The sequence below is a fragment of the Streptopelia decaocto genome, assembly GCF_964273445.1.
Source record: "Streptopelia decaocto genome assembly, chromosome: 2".
NCBI classification, from domain to species: domain Eukaryota; kingdom Metazoa; phylum Chordata; class Aves; order Columbiformes; family Columbidae; genus Streptopelia; species Streptopelia decaocto.
The window spans coordinates 157,795,614-157,813,557 of NC_138655.1; the positions used below are offsets into that span (position 1 = coordinate 157,795,614).

Below are 17,944 nucleotides of genomic sequence, written 5' to 3' on the forward strand. Positions count from 1 at the left end.
TGGTCAGGAGGAGAAAACCCAACAACTCACAAAGACACGAGCAACCTTGCAATGCAGGATTCACAAGTTCATGCAAGAATGATTAAGTAATAGCCAAAGGCCTAAAAGGGGAGGTGGTGAGGGCTGACTGCTAATGGATCTATCATGCACAGAAATGGACCAAATATTTTTTTTCCAGATTTAGGAAAAAAAGACTTTTCTTCTGCCACTAGAATTCCTTTCACCACCAGTACTGGTGCTGTTATGCTGCCTTTAGTGGTGGTGGAGGCAGAAACATGGGTACAGAGGGGCTGGGAAGCACCTGCACCACCAGCCAAGATGGTTGTGGTGACCACAGAGGTAGAAGAGGAGTGGTGTGCCTAAGGGCAGGAGCTCCTGAACCCTGGGGGCATGGCTGGTATTTCCTCAAGGATCAACCAAAACTCAAGTATCACCACACATCTGTGGTTAAGCCAATGATGATGCAAATTAAGTTTACAAATTGACTTTTTTCCCCCCATCCATAAAATCAAAACTAGAGGGTTAATAAGACAGATGAGAAAAATTTCCTGCCTGGGGGCTAAAAGAAGATAAAATTAAAAGAAAAAAAAGCAGAGCTGAAGCTATCCTAGGTCTTCTACAAAACCAAAATGTCTCCTGTACCAAGTGGCTGTGGCACACAGCTATCTCAAGCTAAAAGGGGCTCTGAAAGACTGAAAACTGAGTTCACATTATGACTACGTCTGTCAGCTATTTCCTCTGCAGCACCAGGCAATCCCTCACTGTATTGCCCTTTTAAGGGGTTCTACTCTTTTTTTGTTTTCCCATTCACACAAAAGAGGTTCAAGGGCACAAGAGGAGGCTGATGCCATTTCAGAGGCTCCCTACTGTCCTTTAAAACATGAAAAACTCTCTCGGATAATCCAGAGCAAAATTTTATTCTCCAAGAGAGCAGAACTGGCATATCACCCCTTTTGGTGTCCCAATGAATAGAATTAACAAATAATTTTTCCAATTTTGTTTTTGAGTGGTTTTTACTCCCTTATTTCTTCACATCCTTTAAAAAAAAAGTATTATGAATCTCTGAGAATATTTCAAGTTTCTGTTTTCTTTTTAGATTAGTACCCCTGCTCCAAACTGACTCAGCCACATTGGTTTTGAAGTCTCCAAAGAGCTTCTGTAATTGTCTGTGCTCCCTTCGAGTGAACTCTACTTTCTCAACATGTTGGCCAATTTTCTCCTCTAGTTCTTCTTCAAAATAAACACTGACACTACTCTGTTTCTTAATACATTCCTCTTTTTATCTAATTTGGTCTGCCTACACTTTAATCTAACTGTATGTATTGCTTAATTCCCTGCAGCACTTGAAATTCAGACTGTTATTAAATTGTGGTCAGTACTACTTTGTTAAACAGTCACTTCATTTCACCATAATACTTACGCAAAATGAAATATAAAGCACTATCCCATCTAGTTACAAAATGAGCCAGTCCTTCCATTTCTGAATTACTTTAGTGCAATAGTCAACATTAAATGAAAATGCTACTTAATATTGTTCTCTCCAACCTAATAGTTAAGCAACCTCCTCCGGCATTTCAAGGAACACTTCATAATTCTTATTCAGAAGCCAGTATATTTTTCCTATAAATCTACTTTTCTTCTAGTTGTTCAGTGGCTGGCTGAACTGACTCAACGCTTCAACTATATTTTTGTCCATCCTCCATAACTAACATCTGTTTGCTATAATGAACCATGTCTTTATTTTCAGATATTGTGAAAACATAACAACATTCACTGGTGTAATTCTTACTTACTATTAATGTCACATACTCATACTTTAATTCACTTTAATCCATTACCTCACCAAGTTGATTATCTCTGTAGCAGGTAAATCTCCTTTAGTGATAACAACTATATTTTCACAACCATATTAACCATTTCTGGATTTACTAAATGGATTTATGGGAGCCTCTCTCCTTCTCCCCATATCAGGACCACACAAATAAATTTGGTCATGGCATGCTGGAGCAGCTGTACAATTCCTCCCATTTAAAACAATGCTGCAGCTGGTCCTGACATTAACTGTGTAACCATCCAGTGGTACATTTACCCTATTCCATTCCTAGAGAGCCAGACTATCTTCACAGCTCCACTTCATCCCTTCACCTTTATTGCAGGGCTTTATACTTCCAGCATCACTATTGTATCTCTCAATGCCTCCATGAAAGAAGGAGAGCATCACCTCACAGAGTTGTCAGTTATCTGTGGGTGAAGGAGCCGTGAAGAGCCTTAATTCCCCACAGGTGCAGAGACATCTTTGGTAGCTCCTCAAGCACTCATCTCCAAGCTGGAAGTATGGAGAGCATGGGTGGGAAAACATGCCAGCAGGCTTATCACCAGAAAGCATAGGTTCAATGTAGTTTTTATTGCTCTGGCACAGAGATATTTCCACATTTCAGCTGACAAGAGGGTGATACTGAGGTGACACATAACCTGATGGTCAGGGTTAGTCCCAAAGATGACCCCCATTCAGTCAGAGCTTCATGAGCCACCATTCCTTAATGCTGCATCAACCACATCATGCATTAAACACACCAATGCTGAGGTTTTTTTACTCCTTGAATAAGACCTTCCTAACATCACTTCCTTCCAGGAACTGAGGACGCCAGAATTCACCAGTGGGGAATGGTGGGACTGCCCTTGGCCCAGTCTCTGGACCACGTAGCCTGGCTGAAGACATGCACCATGCTGAGAAGCCAGCAGAGGTTGGGGCAACCTTATGCCAGGCATCCAACTGAGCCCTGGGTCAAGCCAGGCAACTGCAAGGAGTCAGGTTGATGGTTTTTATAGTGCAGATGGCTGGAGATACATGAATTATGGACTGTAGGGTCCACATAGTCAGAGCAGAAGTACCCCATGACAAAAGTGACCAACCAAACCAGTACTTCCCAAGCAAATTTCCAGTTAATGAGCTATGTGGTTCATTCTCCTCCTCAAAACAAATGAAATACCAGAAGTCACTGGTCACAAGTTCCTACCAATGCATGTCACTCTGGCTGCTTCATTCTCTCAAGAGCATCATTGAATAGTTTCAGATGTGACCCACGTCCATTGCAACTGGTGTGGGTCCTCTGTTGACACAAGGGGTTTTGGAGGAGCAACAGCTGGGCCACTTGTTTACATTCTGAAATTTATTTACATGAAATGCTTATTTTTATTTTTTTTAAATGTTAATAAATTAGTTCAGTGAACCTATTTCATTGTAATGCAAAGTACAGAAGACTGTTGAGTATTCAATATTGCTTTGGCCTAGAAACAAGCCTTTTGATAACAAACATCAGAGCACCAGATACTGCAGGATGGCCAAACCCAGATAATGAGTTAGGGCCCTAATAGCATAAGAGTTCCTTGAAAAAATGCCCTTGGGATTTTTCAGATTAATAAATACTGAATTGCTCTGCTTCACTTTTTGATTTTTTTTAAGACTCTTAATTCAAATGTTAGAAGTTTTTCTAGAAAATGTAAGAGCTATGAATTATCTTAAAGAAACAGCATGCAAACAAGACCCACACTCTGAGATGAAATTTTCACGTGACTGCCTGACTCCAGGAAAGAGATTTTTAAGAAAAATGTCATGAGACACCCTAAAACTGTGATCAATGATGTGCCCAAGGACCTTAGTCTGTATCATAGGAAAGCACTAGAAATACTTTTAGCATGAACTGTGAAGGCACCACAGAGATCAGAAAATGCTAACTAGGTCTTTTGAAACCACATTAACATAATGAAGAACAAGTAGTCACATAATGCTGCATTTGCTGATTCACATACAGATTTTACTAAAAAAAAAAAAAACAACCAACAACAAACAAAACAACCCCAAGAAACACCAACCAAACCAAACTAATACAGAAAAAACACCCTGTCAACCCAAACAACCAAAAAGCAGACAACAAGGGAAAGAGTTTACCTGGATCACTAAGAAATTCCTCTGAGGTGTTCCACATCCTACCATCCAAGTACAACGTGCCGTTGGTGAAGTTAAACTTGGTGTAGTCCCTGACACATTTGTGTCGCAAGTTGCCCATGAAGAGCTGGAGGCCTATGAGGGCAAAGACACTCAAGCAGAAAACGGTCAGGATCATCACATCAGCAAGTTTCTTAACAGACTGGATGAGTGCCCCTACAATGGTCTTCAGTCCTAGGGAGAAAAAAGCCAAGAGTTTATAGACTGAGAGGCTTAAAAATGCCTGTAGACAGCTGCTTTTCAAGATGAAATATCTCCATGGAAGTGAAATTAAAAAGGGTTTCTACTATGTATTTGTAACTGGAGAGCAGAAACGAGAGACAAGTCATCACTATGAACATTTAGTTTGGCCTACTTTTGTCTGGACAAAAGTCTTGGTAATACTCTTACACAAACACCGATTTAAAAATGGAAGGAAAGAACTGGATGGAGGAACAGTGAGATACAAAAATATTCATGGATAAAGAAAATATGGAATGCCTTTTATATTTTCATGAGCCAAAGTAAAGGTTGTAAAGCCTAAATCCTATTGAATTTTCAGAATGTGAATTAGTTTTAAATCACTCAGGTGACTCTGATAACTTTATCCCTCACATAAACAGATGAAGAGGTACAGAAATGTTATTTATTCCCCGATTATTTTACATATTTTAGTACCAAATCCAGCTCGCCGTCCTCATATGAACAATTCCTCTGCCTTCATTTGCTTAAGACAACATCAATTTGGGATTAGAAATAAGCTAAATAATATGGGCAATCAAATAAATCCAGTGGAAACTATTTGAGTAAAACAACCTGAGTCTTCAACAATACCTGGGCAAAGTTAATTATTTTGTAACATGCTGCCAATGTAGATAAATCGTTTTATTACAAACACCAAAGGCTTGGGTCACACAAATCAGCTTCTCCTGTGTTATTTCACCCTGTAACACTAGCTTCAGTTTATTATTCTACAAATACACAGATATAAATAAGTACACTGTTTTCTCAAAAGATATTGCTTGCTTTTGAAGTGTTCCTGCAGATCAGCACAATTTGAACTGATTGAACATTACATGAACACGATAAAACCACTCTTCTCAAAAAAAGACCCTTCTAAACCTGTGTGCTGCAGTAGGGCATTAATATCAGCTGCACGAGGGTAGTAATCTTGCTGGGTCTTTTACTATTTATATTTCATTAATACTCAATAAGTAGTAATCAGTGCTTCTGATAATCAGTGCCACCACTATGGCAGCAGTAAGAGAAATTTAGTTAAATGGAAAAAAGAAAATGCAAAGAGGAAACAGGAGGAATTCTCCTGGGCAATTCTCACAAGCATGTTGATTTGCTCACTGAATATGATCACACACATTAATTCTCAGTTCCCTGGAATTCTACCTCAAGAGTTTGGCAGTCACAAAGGCTGAGCTAGTGCTGTATAATTTAAAATAATATCAAAATGTACTTGAGGACTCATAGGAAGGCAAAATGAGTTATTGGTCTTGCTTAAAATTCTGTGGTTCAAGTAAGGGGAAATCATAGTTTCTCAATAGAGGATGAGCTGCCAGAGTGGCCAACAGGTCCAGCAGCCTAAAATATTCCACTCCTGAATAGGGTATTGCCATTAGGTTAAACTGCGACTGATATTAATGGATATTAAATAGCCATTTAACTAAAAGGGACTGACCCATCAGGTGTGGGTAGCCCCTTTCTCCCCTGAATTCTTTGTTTGCCTCTTTTAAGTTAGTTTGTGTGATGGTAAAGAGGGAGAGATTCGACAGCTCCCTGCTCTACTCAAAAATAAAGCAAAAAATATTGCAGTACAAACATTAAGCAAAACCTGGATTTTCATGCTACCTGTACCCTTCACTAGAACGAGATTTTACAAATCTGTTCAGGTACCTAGGAAAAGGACAGCTTTGAACTTTTGAGTTCATGTATAGATTTGGCTACCTATTTTCATGCCTAGATAAAAAGTATAACTCTGCTGATAATCTAGTCTTGGGTGAAATTAGTTCTAAAGGATTTCCTGCGCTCTCACCCTTATCCAGTGTTAAGAATGTAAGACCTTTAAGAGAGTCGGGTCTCAAACAAGTAGTGGGGTGGGGAAAAACAACTATGATCTGTAAATGCAATAGAACATTTTTTTAATTCTATCTACTATTCTGAAATGGTTTTGATTATTCTCATCACTGGCTGTCCTTTGAAAGCATAGACATTTCTTCACTGAAGCTGGTGAAACTTGGGAAGCCCAAATGGAAACCGAGTCTTAAAAAAGGGATAAAAGCCAAACCACAACTTCTTTTAATTCAGTAGCCTCTGTGGAATCCCCGCAGCACATTTATTTGTTTGTAATACAAATTCAAGCTTGGAGGCTGCATTTGTATCGTCTAAGTACACTAATTAATCTTACCCAAATGGGCAAGGACAATGGGAGTCCTAATGTGAACAGGGATAATATTAGGAAAACAAGACCTACAAAATCCTCATCACCAATAAAATTTCTCTGTTTTGAAAAGCAAACCCCAGTATTGTTAATTTCAAGGTCATTTCATGAAACATGTTTTCCTCAGTTTACTTACTGGGGTTTTAAATAGAATAGTAATTCTATACTATTAGTTTTGAAAGTTCATTCCTTGCAGGTATCAAATAATTTCTTTGTGAAAGGGCTTTCTGCTTTACTTTTTTTTTTTCTGTAGTTGTTTTTTTGTTGTTGTTTTGTTTCAATAGCATACAGGCTTCCAAACATTTTAAGAAGATAATGTTTTAGTAATACAATTGCTGTAATTAAAAGCTTTTAAAAATAACTTGTGCTCTGCCTCCTGGACCTTTCTTAAAACTTTCCAGGAAAACCAATCAATCAAACTTTTTTTTTTTTCCTCACCCTTTAAATACAAAATTTGCCCAGAAAATGAACTACCATCCATCAAGTTTCTTGGCACAACTCACTGCTAAGCAAAGTGTTTAAATCACCATACATTTAAACTTTCTGTGCCTCATAAATGGAAGGGCTGAGGGAAAATAAGGACATCCAGAACCTCCCGCAGGTGCTCTGCATTTCTCTGAATCAATCCTATGTTTGTAAAAACAATGTTAGATGTATTCAAATTCAGAGCACTGTTAAATCTTCTAGATAAATAATCCTCCCTTGAAATAATGCCAATGAGAGCACTGCAATATAGCTTAACAGAAGAGACTATTTATGGGACATTAAAGGCATTTACTTAATTCTTGCAAGTCAAACATTGAAACAGGCAGCATGCAGAAAAAACTGAGGATCTGATCCAAAAGTTGAGTAACATCTACACCTGTTAATGACAACGGGTCTATAGATTACTCCCTATGGAATAATCGATACAGCTTTTTCCTGAATCACTGAATTCTTTCCACACTTCTGGGCCAAATCCTGCTTGCGTGACATGAACACCACCACAGCATCCAAAGTCAGTGGAATGGGGACTGTAGAGGCAGCCTGACATCTGCAGAAAGCAAGAAGGATTTGGCCCAAACACTCCTGTTAATACATGTAGAAAATAATACATTCAGAGGTTAATTAAATAATCAGTTTCCAAATGCAAACGAGAAACCATAAAAAAATGCAAGCAACACCAAACAATGAGCAATGGCAAGGTCTCACAACACCATCCATTCCTCCCACGAGATGTGAGAAAGTATTAGCGTAATTCAGTATGACATCTATACCAGATGTTGGCAATCACCTGTAGAACATCAGACACTTTCATGCACAGGCTGGAAATGAGCAGGAAGAAGGAAAAATAAAGAGTTGTGACTTGCACATGATTGTCCCCATCTAGCCTACCCCTTCTTATGAGGATACACGTGTCTTGCAAATGTCTGCACTAGTCACATGCATGCAAGGAGAGAAGATTTCACTTTTGACTAATGTATTTTGTCATTAGCTAATAACACGTGGGGCAGTAAAAAGTTTAACAGCGTGCTGGCAAACATGAATTTTCCTGTGGACCATCATTGCATGGAAATGTGACTGTCAGGCCAGTTTCCAAGGAAAACATAAATATGTCATGTATTTCTCACCTCTGGGATAGTTACATCTTGAGTTAAGTGATTTACCCAACAGAAGAATGACATTTATCTCTCTGCAGGAGAACTTCCGTGAGATTGAAGCAGTGAACAGGGTTCAGTCTCCTCCACACAGTTTTAATTCTTGTGCTCCGCGCTCTGTTCTGGCTATCAGTAAAGTACTGGATAACATTCACAGCACTATTTATAGCCTATAGACTCACACTAACTTAAACGGGAGCTGGATCAGGCCCCAAAGTGCCTTGGCCCAATTTTCTATGAGGTCACCTTTCGCAGGTATCCTGTCATTTTATGTGAGATGTTCGTGATGTACATGCCCATTCCACAAAGGGCAGCAGAGCTTCTCTGGATACAGGTACTTTACAAAATCCTGGTCGTGGGGAGGCACAGGAGGGTCTACCTCAGGGTTTTACACCACCTCAATTAGTAGTTATCAAAAAATGCCGGTGTTTTCCATGCAGGTAAAAAATGTTTTGAGACCCTTTACTGTTCTGGGAAGGGTTCCTATCAAGCACACTGGGACTTGGATATGCTGGTAATGGGAGACAAGTGAGTGACTTCAGTGGGTTATTCAGCTGCTGACCATGTTCCTATCTAAATTGAAAATGAACAAATCCAGTTGCCATGGCAATGTGCAAGACGCTAAGTGATAAATAAAATCACTGAGAGTTAAAGGTTTTATGCTCCTATAGAGAAAATGTTAACTGTTTCTAAGAATCTCAACAGAATGGATATGTGAAAAAATGAATAACTTTCTTTTAATGAGGCTGGATAAACAGATATCCAGCTACTGCACACAGCTCTTGTTCTCCCCATACCATTGGCAACTGGAAAACAGAAAGAAATGGGTGTGTTTAGTGCAGAAAAGGGAAAATTGAGGGAACCCGTGAAGGTCCTCTGGCATGTTAAGGGCTGCCACGGAGGGTAAGGCCTGATGCCCTGGCTGTCAGGTAAAAAATAATGAGCTGATAACGCACTAAGAGACTGAGACTGCAGGTGATCCATGGCCCTGGGGAGCAGGAGATGCCAGCGTGATGGCCACCAAACTGAGCCCCAGATCTCCAGTGAGCGGGAAGCACACAGCTTCCTGGTAAACACTAATATTTGGGTCGCCAAATCTGCATCTGAACTCGTCCTCCCAGGGCAAATCTAATGGCAAAAGTAACGAGGTGCTGGAACAGACTGCTCAGGAAGACCATGAGGCTTCCACCTTTGAAGGATTGTTAGAATAAGTCATGTAATAAATATCAGGCCAGGACTGAGCTGTCCTAAACACAGCCTTAGGCCAGGGGAACGGACTCCGAGAATTTGGGAGATCTTTCTGAGTCCCGTAAATGTCCCTGTGCCTGCATGTGCACTTAGAGCAAGGCATTGAAGGTAGGTGAGATTTTTAAAAGCACTAATTGTGAGCTTTACCGACTCCCTCTGGAGTCAATAGTGAAACTCATTGATTTCCAGTGGAGCAGAACGCCTTTGAAAACCAGCCTCTAAGTGCTTTGCTGGACTGAAGCCTTATACTGTGCAGGACTTGGCCCCTTACTTTCGGTAAACAATTTCACTGAGCACGCTGAGTCCAAGTATGTTTGTGCAAACAGAACTACCTGATAGGAAAGTGGGATCAATTTTATTAAGGAAAAGCTTAGATATTTGCAAAGGAGAATCCACCTCTGCATTCTTCACCTTAGGTGTAAGAGGAAGCAGAAATAACAGGCTCCTTTGACTCTCCCTAGCACTTGAACCCAAAATCTCATGGAAGACATTAGTGTTCAACATATACTCATTTTTATTGTGGAAAAATATTTCATTTCAGCATAAGCCTGTGTTATCATTAAAAACTCAGACTGATCTCCAAATAAACCACAGCATCATGGCCAATATTTCTTTTAAAATACATGTGTCTAACTGAAAAATGAACCAACTCCTCTGAAATTATCTGCTAACATTAAAAACAAAAATAACTCTGTTCTACAGGCAGCTGGCTGTTCCTTAGCAATTTGTAGCTCTCCACATCTGTAATTTAAACAGGGCACAGGTAATCTTGACAATAAAATCTAAGGCCAGATGATATATTAGTATATCTTCATGCAGTTATGTCAGGAAATAATTTAGTTACTTGTACCTAAAGATGCAGTTATCAAAAAAACTAATCAAATAGTCAGTCAGAAATAAAAAAAGAGAACGTGAGTTATTATATATTACTGTAATAAATAATACTCCTCATTTTTTTTAATCTATTAACCAACAAATGGAAAAATTCTGGTTTTAACATCACTTGGTTGTATTAAAAAAAGAAAATCTGAATCTCAGTACTCCTTTTCTACTAAAAAAACAGCCAAAATTTATCGATTGCTGCAAAATAAGATTTTGCTCTAACTGATATAGGGTAGCAGAAAATTGCTATATATATATATATAAAACTCAGCAATATTGACAAGCTCTGCTCTGAAGAGGCTGAAGCTTGAGACACGATGGAAAGCAAATGGTGTCCCCTGGAGATGGCTGTACCTTCAAATTGCTAGCAAAGGAACCGAGGAAACTCCAGTTTTCTTTCTGATTAGCCATGACTATCCCACACGATCTGTTAAACTGTGCTCAACTTTCTGTTTCCCAAGAAAAGAAAAGTCCTTTCTCAATGGATATACAATTTAGAGAACACTGAGCAAATCCTCTCTGATAAGAGATCATTCTTTTTAAACTTAAAGACAAAAATTAAGACAGAAACTGAGTTCAAGGAATACCAGACAAAATAAATTATCTTAAATTAATCTTTAAAAGCTATATTTTGACACACACTTCCAATGAAAAGTACCTTGCTCTTTCAATAATTTCACCGATTTTCATCACTTTAATGTTCGAATGAGGGAGTAAGCCTTAGATACATGTTTTCTTAACATATCAGTTCCAGAATTCCTATTTCTAGTTCATACTCCATGTGAATGCCATTCATAAAAGTTTACACCATGGAATTTATTTAGATCTATATTACAGTGTAGTTGTACATAATATGATAGATGGAAAATCCTTTCTAACCTTAAAGAGCTGTGCGTGAGAATCTGAGCAGTTCTCTCCATGTTTAGAGTATTTTTGACACGTAATTGCCAACATCTGTTCAGGATTATCACCGATAGGATCTACCATGCATGGTTTTTGCTATCTTCTCTACCTTGTCATGCAGGTTGGAGATGTTAAACACTGAGGCTGAATGAGACCTGTCCATAGATAATGCTTGGCAAGAAATTATTGTCATATGGTTAGTCCTCAATGGATTCATCTCTGCATAAAGTACTTAATAGCAAATGTCATTTATTATTTTAAGAAATAGTAATAGATTAGATAAAAAGCTATGAAAAAATAGCTTATTTCACTACCAGATCTGTAGTAAAACACTGATCCTTTTTGGGTTATTTTTTGGGGGGGAAGGCAGTGGGGAATCATATCCTTGAAAATGTGAGAAGACATGAGCTGCTGAAATGCTGAACCTACCAAAATCAATGATGAAACATTTTCTGATCTTTTCAGGGTCTGAAATTTAAATAGTGTTTCTGTCACATGCAAATGGATAAACACCATGACAAATTAGGCTGTGCCTGCAGTCTTGAAACCTCAGCTCATAGCGCAGATATAGATTCTTCTATTGATGTGCTTTTAAACACGAATATGCATTTTGAGGTCATTAACCTTCCATTTTTAAAAATCAATATCCGAAGATTTTAAAAGTTTCATTGCCATTTTCTTATGGTTCATGAATGAATGCTTTATGTATGTGATTCACGAGCCATGGTATACCGCCGTTCTTACAGCAGCACTTGTCTTAGTGAAGTCTGTAATTCTGGAGGCACTGTAACTTCTTCTGCCCACAAAAACAGTATTGGAAAAACATATGAAAAATGTATTCTATTGACAGGTCACATTCCCTACATTCCTCCATTTCCTGATCAGCATCTATGGTTAAGTCATTTGTAATTACTGTGTTTACTACTGGAAATGGCATGTAGGCTTCAACTGCAGCCGGAGTGTTTAACCTGATTTTCACCTGAAATGACTGAGATTGTTTTCAGCGCCCGCAGCACTCTGAACGTTCGTAAGGCTGAGACATTGCCCAGGTCCACAAATTCAGTTATGTATCTGTAACAAGGGAAAGTCACACACAGACAATGACAAAACACCAGCAAAAAAAAAACAACAGTCAAAGGGACAAAGAGAGACAGAGAAAGAATCACTTGTAGCTGAGAGCCAAAACATAAGGATCAGAGCTTCTTACCTGGAATTACTGAAATAGTTTTTAAAGCTCTCAATACCCTGAAAGTCCGAAGAGGTGAAACACTGCCTACATTCACAAATTCTCCTACATACCTGTAGAATTAAGTCACAGTTATTTGGCATTATACAATAGAGGATGAGACTAGTCTGAATGAAGAATACATTCATAAATAGTGGGAGTGAACGCAGCCGAATGAGAGGTGCGTCCACTTTTCAGGCTGTTCTTCAATGCCATTTGTCATGTTTTTTTTCATAATTCATGTTCTTTCAAATGGCTCTTGAACTATTAAACTTATCTAATAGGCATCAATTCTTTAAAACTACTGGGTGAACTTGTTATCATGCTGTTCAGCAATAAATACTTAGAAGATTTTACCATCATGTAGTATAACAAAAATTCTTTATGTTTTAGGACACATTAAGAGTTATTTTGCTACTCTTAAGAAAAAATAAAAGCTTCAAATACCCAAGTAATTTTTACATAATAGCTTCTGAAACTACATATAGGACAACATGGGAAAATATCAGTGCAAACATTTCTACTGCGTTGTTTATTCTAAGATGCTCTACACTGTGGTAAAGCAAAAGTTGGTTTCAAGAGTTGCTTACAATTTTATTTTGTTTTGTACATAAAAACCGTGCCCTTTGGCTGCAGGAATATGGATTTTGAAAGAATATAATTGCGATCCTACTAAAAACTACTTATGATTAAAATACCAACCGCAGTTCTTCACTGCCTATTTTGTTCATCATGGAGAACCATGCCACATCTGAGCAACATGCTCCCAGAAGGGTCAGTTATGGAATGAGTTTGGCATTTTCAGCATTGCACAAAATTATTTCCTCCAAGTCAGTATACAGTAGAAGAAAAGTCACCACTGTATCTTCTGAACAAAAAACCTCTTGGATCATTTGACTATTAAATTTCTATTAAATTTCATTTGCATATTCTGCCTCTTTAAGGCATTTGTTTTTATATGTCAAGGGAAAAAAAAAACTCACCTTGTTATTTTACAAAGTCTGTTTAAGTGGATTTTGTGCAAAGGCCTCTGGGGAGGACAAAGCATCCTCTTCATATCTACTAATCCAGATTATAGCCTGGAAGAGCAATATTGCTTCTCTTTTTCATAATCTCATAGAGGAGCCTGGGCAAAGATTCACCTGTTTGGTAATTCCTCCCCAGGTTTTCCCAGTGCTTTTCTCCCAAACTAGGAATATGGTTTTGCTGCCCAGAGATTTGTAAAAACACATTAATAATATGTGAACAGCATATGAAGCAAAGACTACTACTGCTCGTTCACAATAGTTAATTAAGATTTATTTCAGCCATTTCTTGGATGAAAATGCAGCAGACCAGTTCCTCCATATCAGGGACTAAGAAGCAACTGGAACTCCCATCCTGAATTTTCCCGTTAGCCATCTTATAATTGTTAAGGTTTTGCCAGGGAACTTCCCACCCAGAGCTGGAGCTGCCTCACATGTTTGGGAAAGTACTTGCTTGTCTGGGAAGGAGTGACCTAAACAGGGACAGTTTCATAATCTCCCCATTTATGGCCCCACAGAGGGTCACAAGCCACAGCTGTGTCTCTTAGCACAAGGCAGAATAAAAGCCCTGGAGACCTGTGGCACCACTTAATCTCTAGCATGGTATTTAAAACTACTCTCTGAAACCCAATCTGTGCTGCTTCTGCCTCAAAGAGGAGGTAATAAGTTATCTGGCAATAAATGTAAAGCAAGTGACAGTCGTACCACTGAAAGAATCCGATCTTCCTTTACCTCAAAACCCTTGGTCCATCTAGATCTCATGGCCCATTATCAGGCTTTCTCATTTTGAACCTTCATGCCATCTTTGTTTCCAGATACAGAAATACCACTAGAATCACACTAGCTACTAGCAAAGACAACACCGAGTTACCTGTATAATCACTCTTACTTTAAATTACTTGCAAATTGGATTTATATGAAAGATAAATCATATCAGAATAGAGTCCGTTATCCAGCGCTCTGTGCTATCCACTGCTTGCATACTTGGGAAGGAGGTTTCGTTGTATATATTAAGATCATATAATAGTCAGATTTAACTCTCTCACTGCTGCCTGTGAGCTCATGGAAACACTTTCCTATTTCTTTTCTACTCCAGAATTCAAATTATTTTTCTATTCCAAGAATGTTAGTACAATAAGTCTTAAAGAAAAATAGGAATGGATGCTGGTTCTGAAGAGTGTAGCCATTGCTATAATTTTATACTGAGAAGCTTGATTTTTCACATAGAATCATTTCAGTTGGAAGAGACCCTCAGGATTATCGAGTCTGACCACAACCTAACTCTAGACTAAATCACATCCCTAAGAACCTCTCTAAACACCTTTTAAACCCTGTTTTAAGGATCTTCTAACTAGGAGATGAAATATCATTTGGAAAGAAAACTGAAACGCAGCTAGGAAAGAAAGCAGAGACACCCAACCCACTCATTAAACAAGCCTTAAAGAAGTTTTCATGAATCCTTGGGCTGGAGCACTGAGTGGCCTTTGAAGTCTAGAAGAATTAGAAAAGCAGAACAAGGTCTAAGCCCACAACCTCTTGGCACCAGACCCTGGTTTCTACCTGCAGGGAATGAGTTCACCTCTGGCCAACTGTCCATTCCCAAGATCTGTGCAAACCTTCATGTCTCTTCAGCTCCCTAAACCCAAAACACTCAGAGATAAGGCAGATAATTTAGAAGATATCCAGACCTTGCCCTGCACTGAATGTTCAGACTTGAATTTCAGTGACAGGAAAGAAGATGCTCCCAGAGCAGTTCTGCAGGGCCAGGGGTGATACCCCAACCTCTGTCTGAGCAGAGAAGATGAAGTGCAACAGATGCGTTGCCAAGGTTTCAAGCCGTGGCTCATTGTCCTCTTCTCTGTGCCTTTCTACCTCACTGCCAAAAGCCTCCTTCCTTGTAGAACTGAGGGAACCCATGCACAGAAGTCCTTCATGTTGTCCTGAATTCACACACCTGCAAATAAACTCACATCCTAACTCACAAACAGGTCTGACAGACAGGAGAGCAGGCAGGTGACACTTTTGTCATTCTGTCCTGCCTCTCAATGTTGCAGGAGAATTGAACTTAGCACTGCTTGGTGAAAAGTTTATCTGAGAAAAATACCTGTTTGCTGACCTCTAAAAGCTCCTCCCTATCTGTGTTGCATTTTTTTTAAGGCTTATCATGATGCCCAGATGTCAGTTCAGCCAAGTCCACAGGAATGCAGTAACAGATACCAGGATCTGGCCTAGGGCTGGCTTGGATCCAAAGCCTAATAAAATAAATGGGAGGCTTCCCAATTAATTCCACATAGGTTTTACACATCTTCATGCTGGTCTTCTGCTAAATGCTGCTAAGAATTGTAGAATCGTGGAATTTCTCAAGTCGGAAGGAACCCAAAAGGATCATCGAGTCCAACTCCCTGCTCCTCACAGAACTACCCAAAACTACATCATATGACTAAGAGCATCGTCCAGACTCTCTTTGGATAATTGGTCCTGATTCCCGCAGCCTGCCAGGGTTTTTCCAACAACTTCAGTGGCCCTCACTGGTGTTTGAACTAAGTTCCATTGAACATTGTTTACCAATTTTGGTTCTGTTCAAATGTCACAGGCCTAAAAGTTCAGCTCAAATGTCAGTGCTTGTATCTCACCTGAGGCTGTGAATGATGAGGTTTAAAGAGGGCAGCGAGAACTAAACTAAAACCAGAACATAATATAGGTATCACTAAGCAGAAAATACAGAGAGATCAAATGAAATCCTTCTACAATTAGGAAATGGGGCTTTTCAGAGCATCTCTATTAGCTTCCACTTCAGGACAACTTGTGCTCTTCATGTGCTTTTCCTCTCTACTTTGACTATGAAGAAAATCTGGATTTCTAGCTCAGCTGGAGATACCGACGGTGTCAGACATCTGCTTTTGGCCGGAGCTTGGCCTGACCCTGTGTCTGCTGTGAGTGTTGGCTGACTGCTCCCCTACCCTATGTATTTTTAGCTGTCTAGATGCCACAAATCCATCAGCATCTCCATAGCACAAGAACCCCTCATGTCCTGAGTGAACTCTAACAATCTAGGTAAACCTATACAGCTGAAGGGGAACGTCATGTTGGGGCCAGATCTCTATTCCCAAGAGATATATAACAAGTCTCAGAGGCCCTTAAGTTAATGCTCTATTGTAGGAAAATAGTAATTACTTTGAGGGTGAAGAGGATTTATGAAGCGAAGAAAAGAAAAACACCTTTGGTGCTGTTAGATATAGGTAGAGTATAAATAGGGATTTAAATACAGGGGTACTCAGTCATGTAACACTTACTCTTCAGGGGTCTGAATGTTCCCAAAACTACAATAGATAGGCAAGTATTATTAAAGATATTTTACAAACAGCTCTCTCTGTGGAACACAGAGAAAGTAAATAATTTCCCCAGAATAATCTAGTGAATTGAAAGAACAGAACTGAGAATTCCTCTGACTTCTTCCTCTGAAAGCACTCAGGAAAAAACCCCCTCCATCCTAATGCACTTCAGCATTTTCTCATTTTCAGTACAATTTGAGTGGAAAAAAAAATAAAATAAGAGAACAGCTAGATATTTTTTTAAGTTCTATTGTATATTGCGGTCTTGAAAAATATAGAGGAGTGCTACTTACGCCATAACAATAACACTGAAATCCAGCCAGTTCCACGGGTCTCGAAGGAAGGTGAATTCTGTCATGCAAAATCCTCTCGCCAGTATTTTTATCAATGACTCAAAAGTGTAAATGCCAGTGAAAGTGTACCTGGGGAACAAAGCGGCCAAGATAAGCAAGGGCATTAGCAAGCGGTAGATGGCAGGAACAGCAGAGGCACGGTCAACCCAATCCTACTTGTCTGAGACACTCCCGCCCATCTCGTTGGGGTTGTTCACCTGAGTCACGATGAGCAGCTCCATGTGTGGACCAAGGAATATGTAAGAAATGGGAAAGCGCTAATGACAGCGGCAGGATAATTTTCTCCATAGGGAGTACCTTGATGAATCCCCACTCAGGCATGAATACTACATTTCTAAGCTGTGCTATGGGACTTTTGAAGCTCTGCCTGCAACTGCCAGTTAAAGAGGAATGGATTATGCCACATTCCTTATTGTTTCTCTGATTTGAAGGAGGGAGGTTGTTTCATTCATACCTCTCATCTCTTCCTGCTCAGGACATTTTGAAGGACAGTGAGTTGAAAGAAAAAAAGTCACCACTTGTTTTTATTAGCTAAAAAGGTTATTTTTTCCCTTGTGTTTCACTATCCACAGTAAATCACGCCAGCCCTCAGAATTAAACAACAGAATGCTCTCACTGAAAAAGAGGAAAACAACTCCCATCCGAATACTATACGTAGTAATTTTGACCTTCTTGACAGTAAAAGAGACACAAGGGTGTTTTTTTTCCTTAGGAAGATAAGCTGTTTACTACCGACAGCCTCTTTACTGTGATGATCTTGGATAGAACACACATCTCACCTTTTGTAGTAAACATGATATTTGTAATAAAATTTAGTAAATGCTCTGTGGGGGACAGTAATGTATCTGATCTATAACATTCAGATCTGTATTCAGTCAAGGCTCTACCTACTGTTAGAGACATAC

At 39.2% G+C, this 17,944-nt stretch overlaps 1 protein-coding gene across 1 annotated transcript in view; it reads right to left on the reverse strand.

The window, feature by feature from the left end:
• The window catches only part of SCN5A (sodium voltage-gated channel alpha subunit 5), a 216,003-nt gene that overhangs the window by 146,408 nt on the left and 51,651 nt on the right, over nucleotides 1-17,944 (reverse strand). The window contains exons 5-7 of the mRNA XM_082046668.1: nucleotides 16,980-17,108; nucleotides 12,084-12,175; nucleotides 3,950-4,180 (exon numbers count right to left, since the gene is read on the reverse strand). Coding sequence (XP_081902794.1) covers nucleotides 3,950-4,180; nucleotides 12,084-12,175; nucleotides 16,980-17,108 — 452 coding nt within the window. The remainder of the gene's footprint in view (nucleotides 1-3,949; nucleotides 4,181-12,083; nucleotides 12,176-16,979; nucleotides 17,109-17,944) is intronic.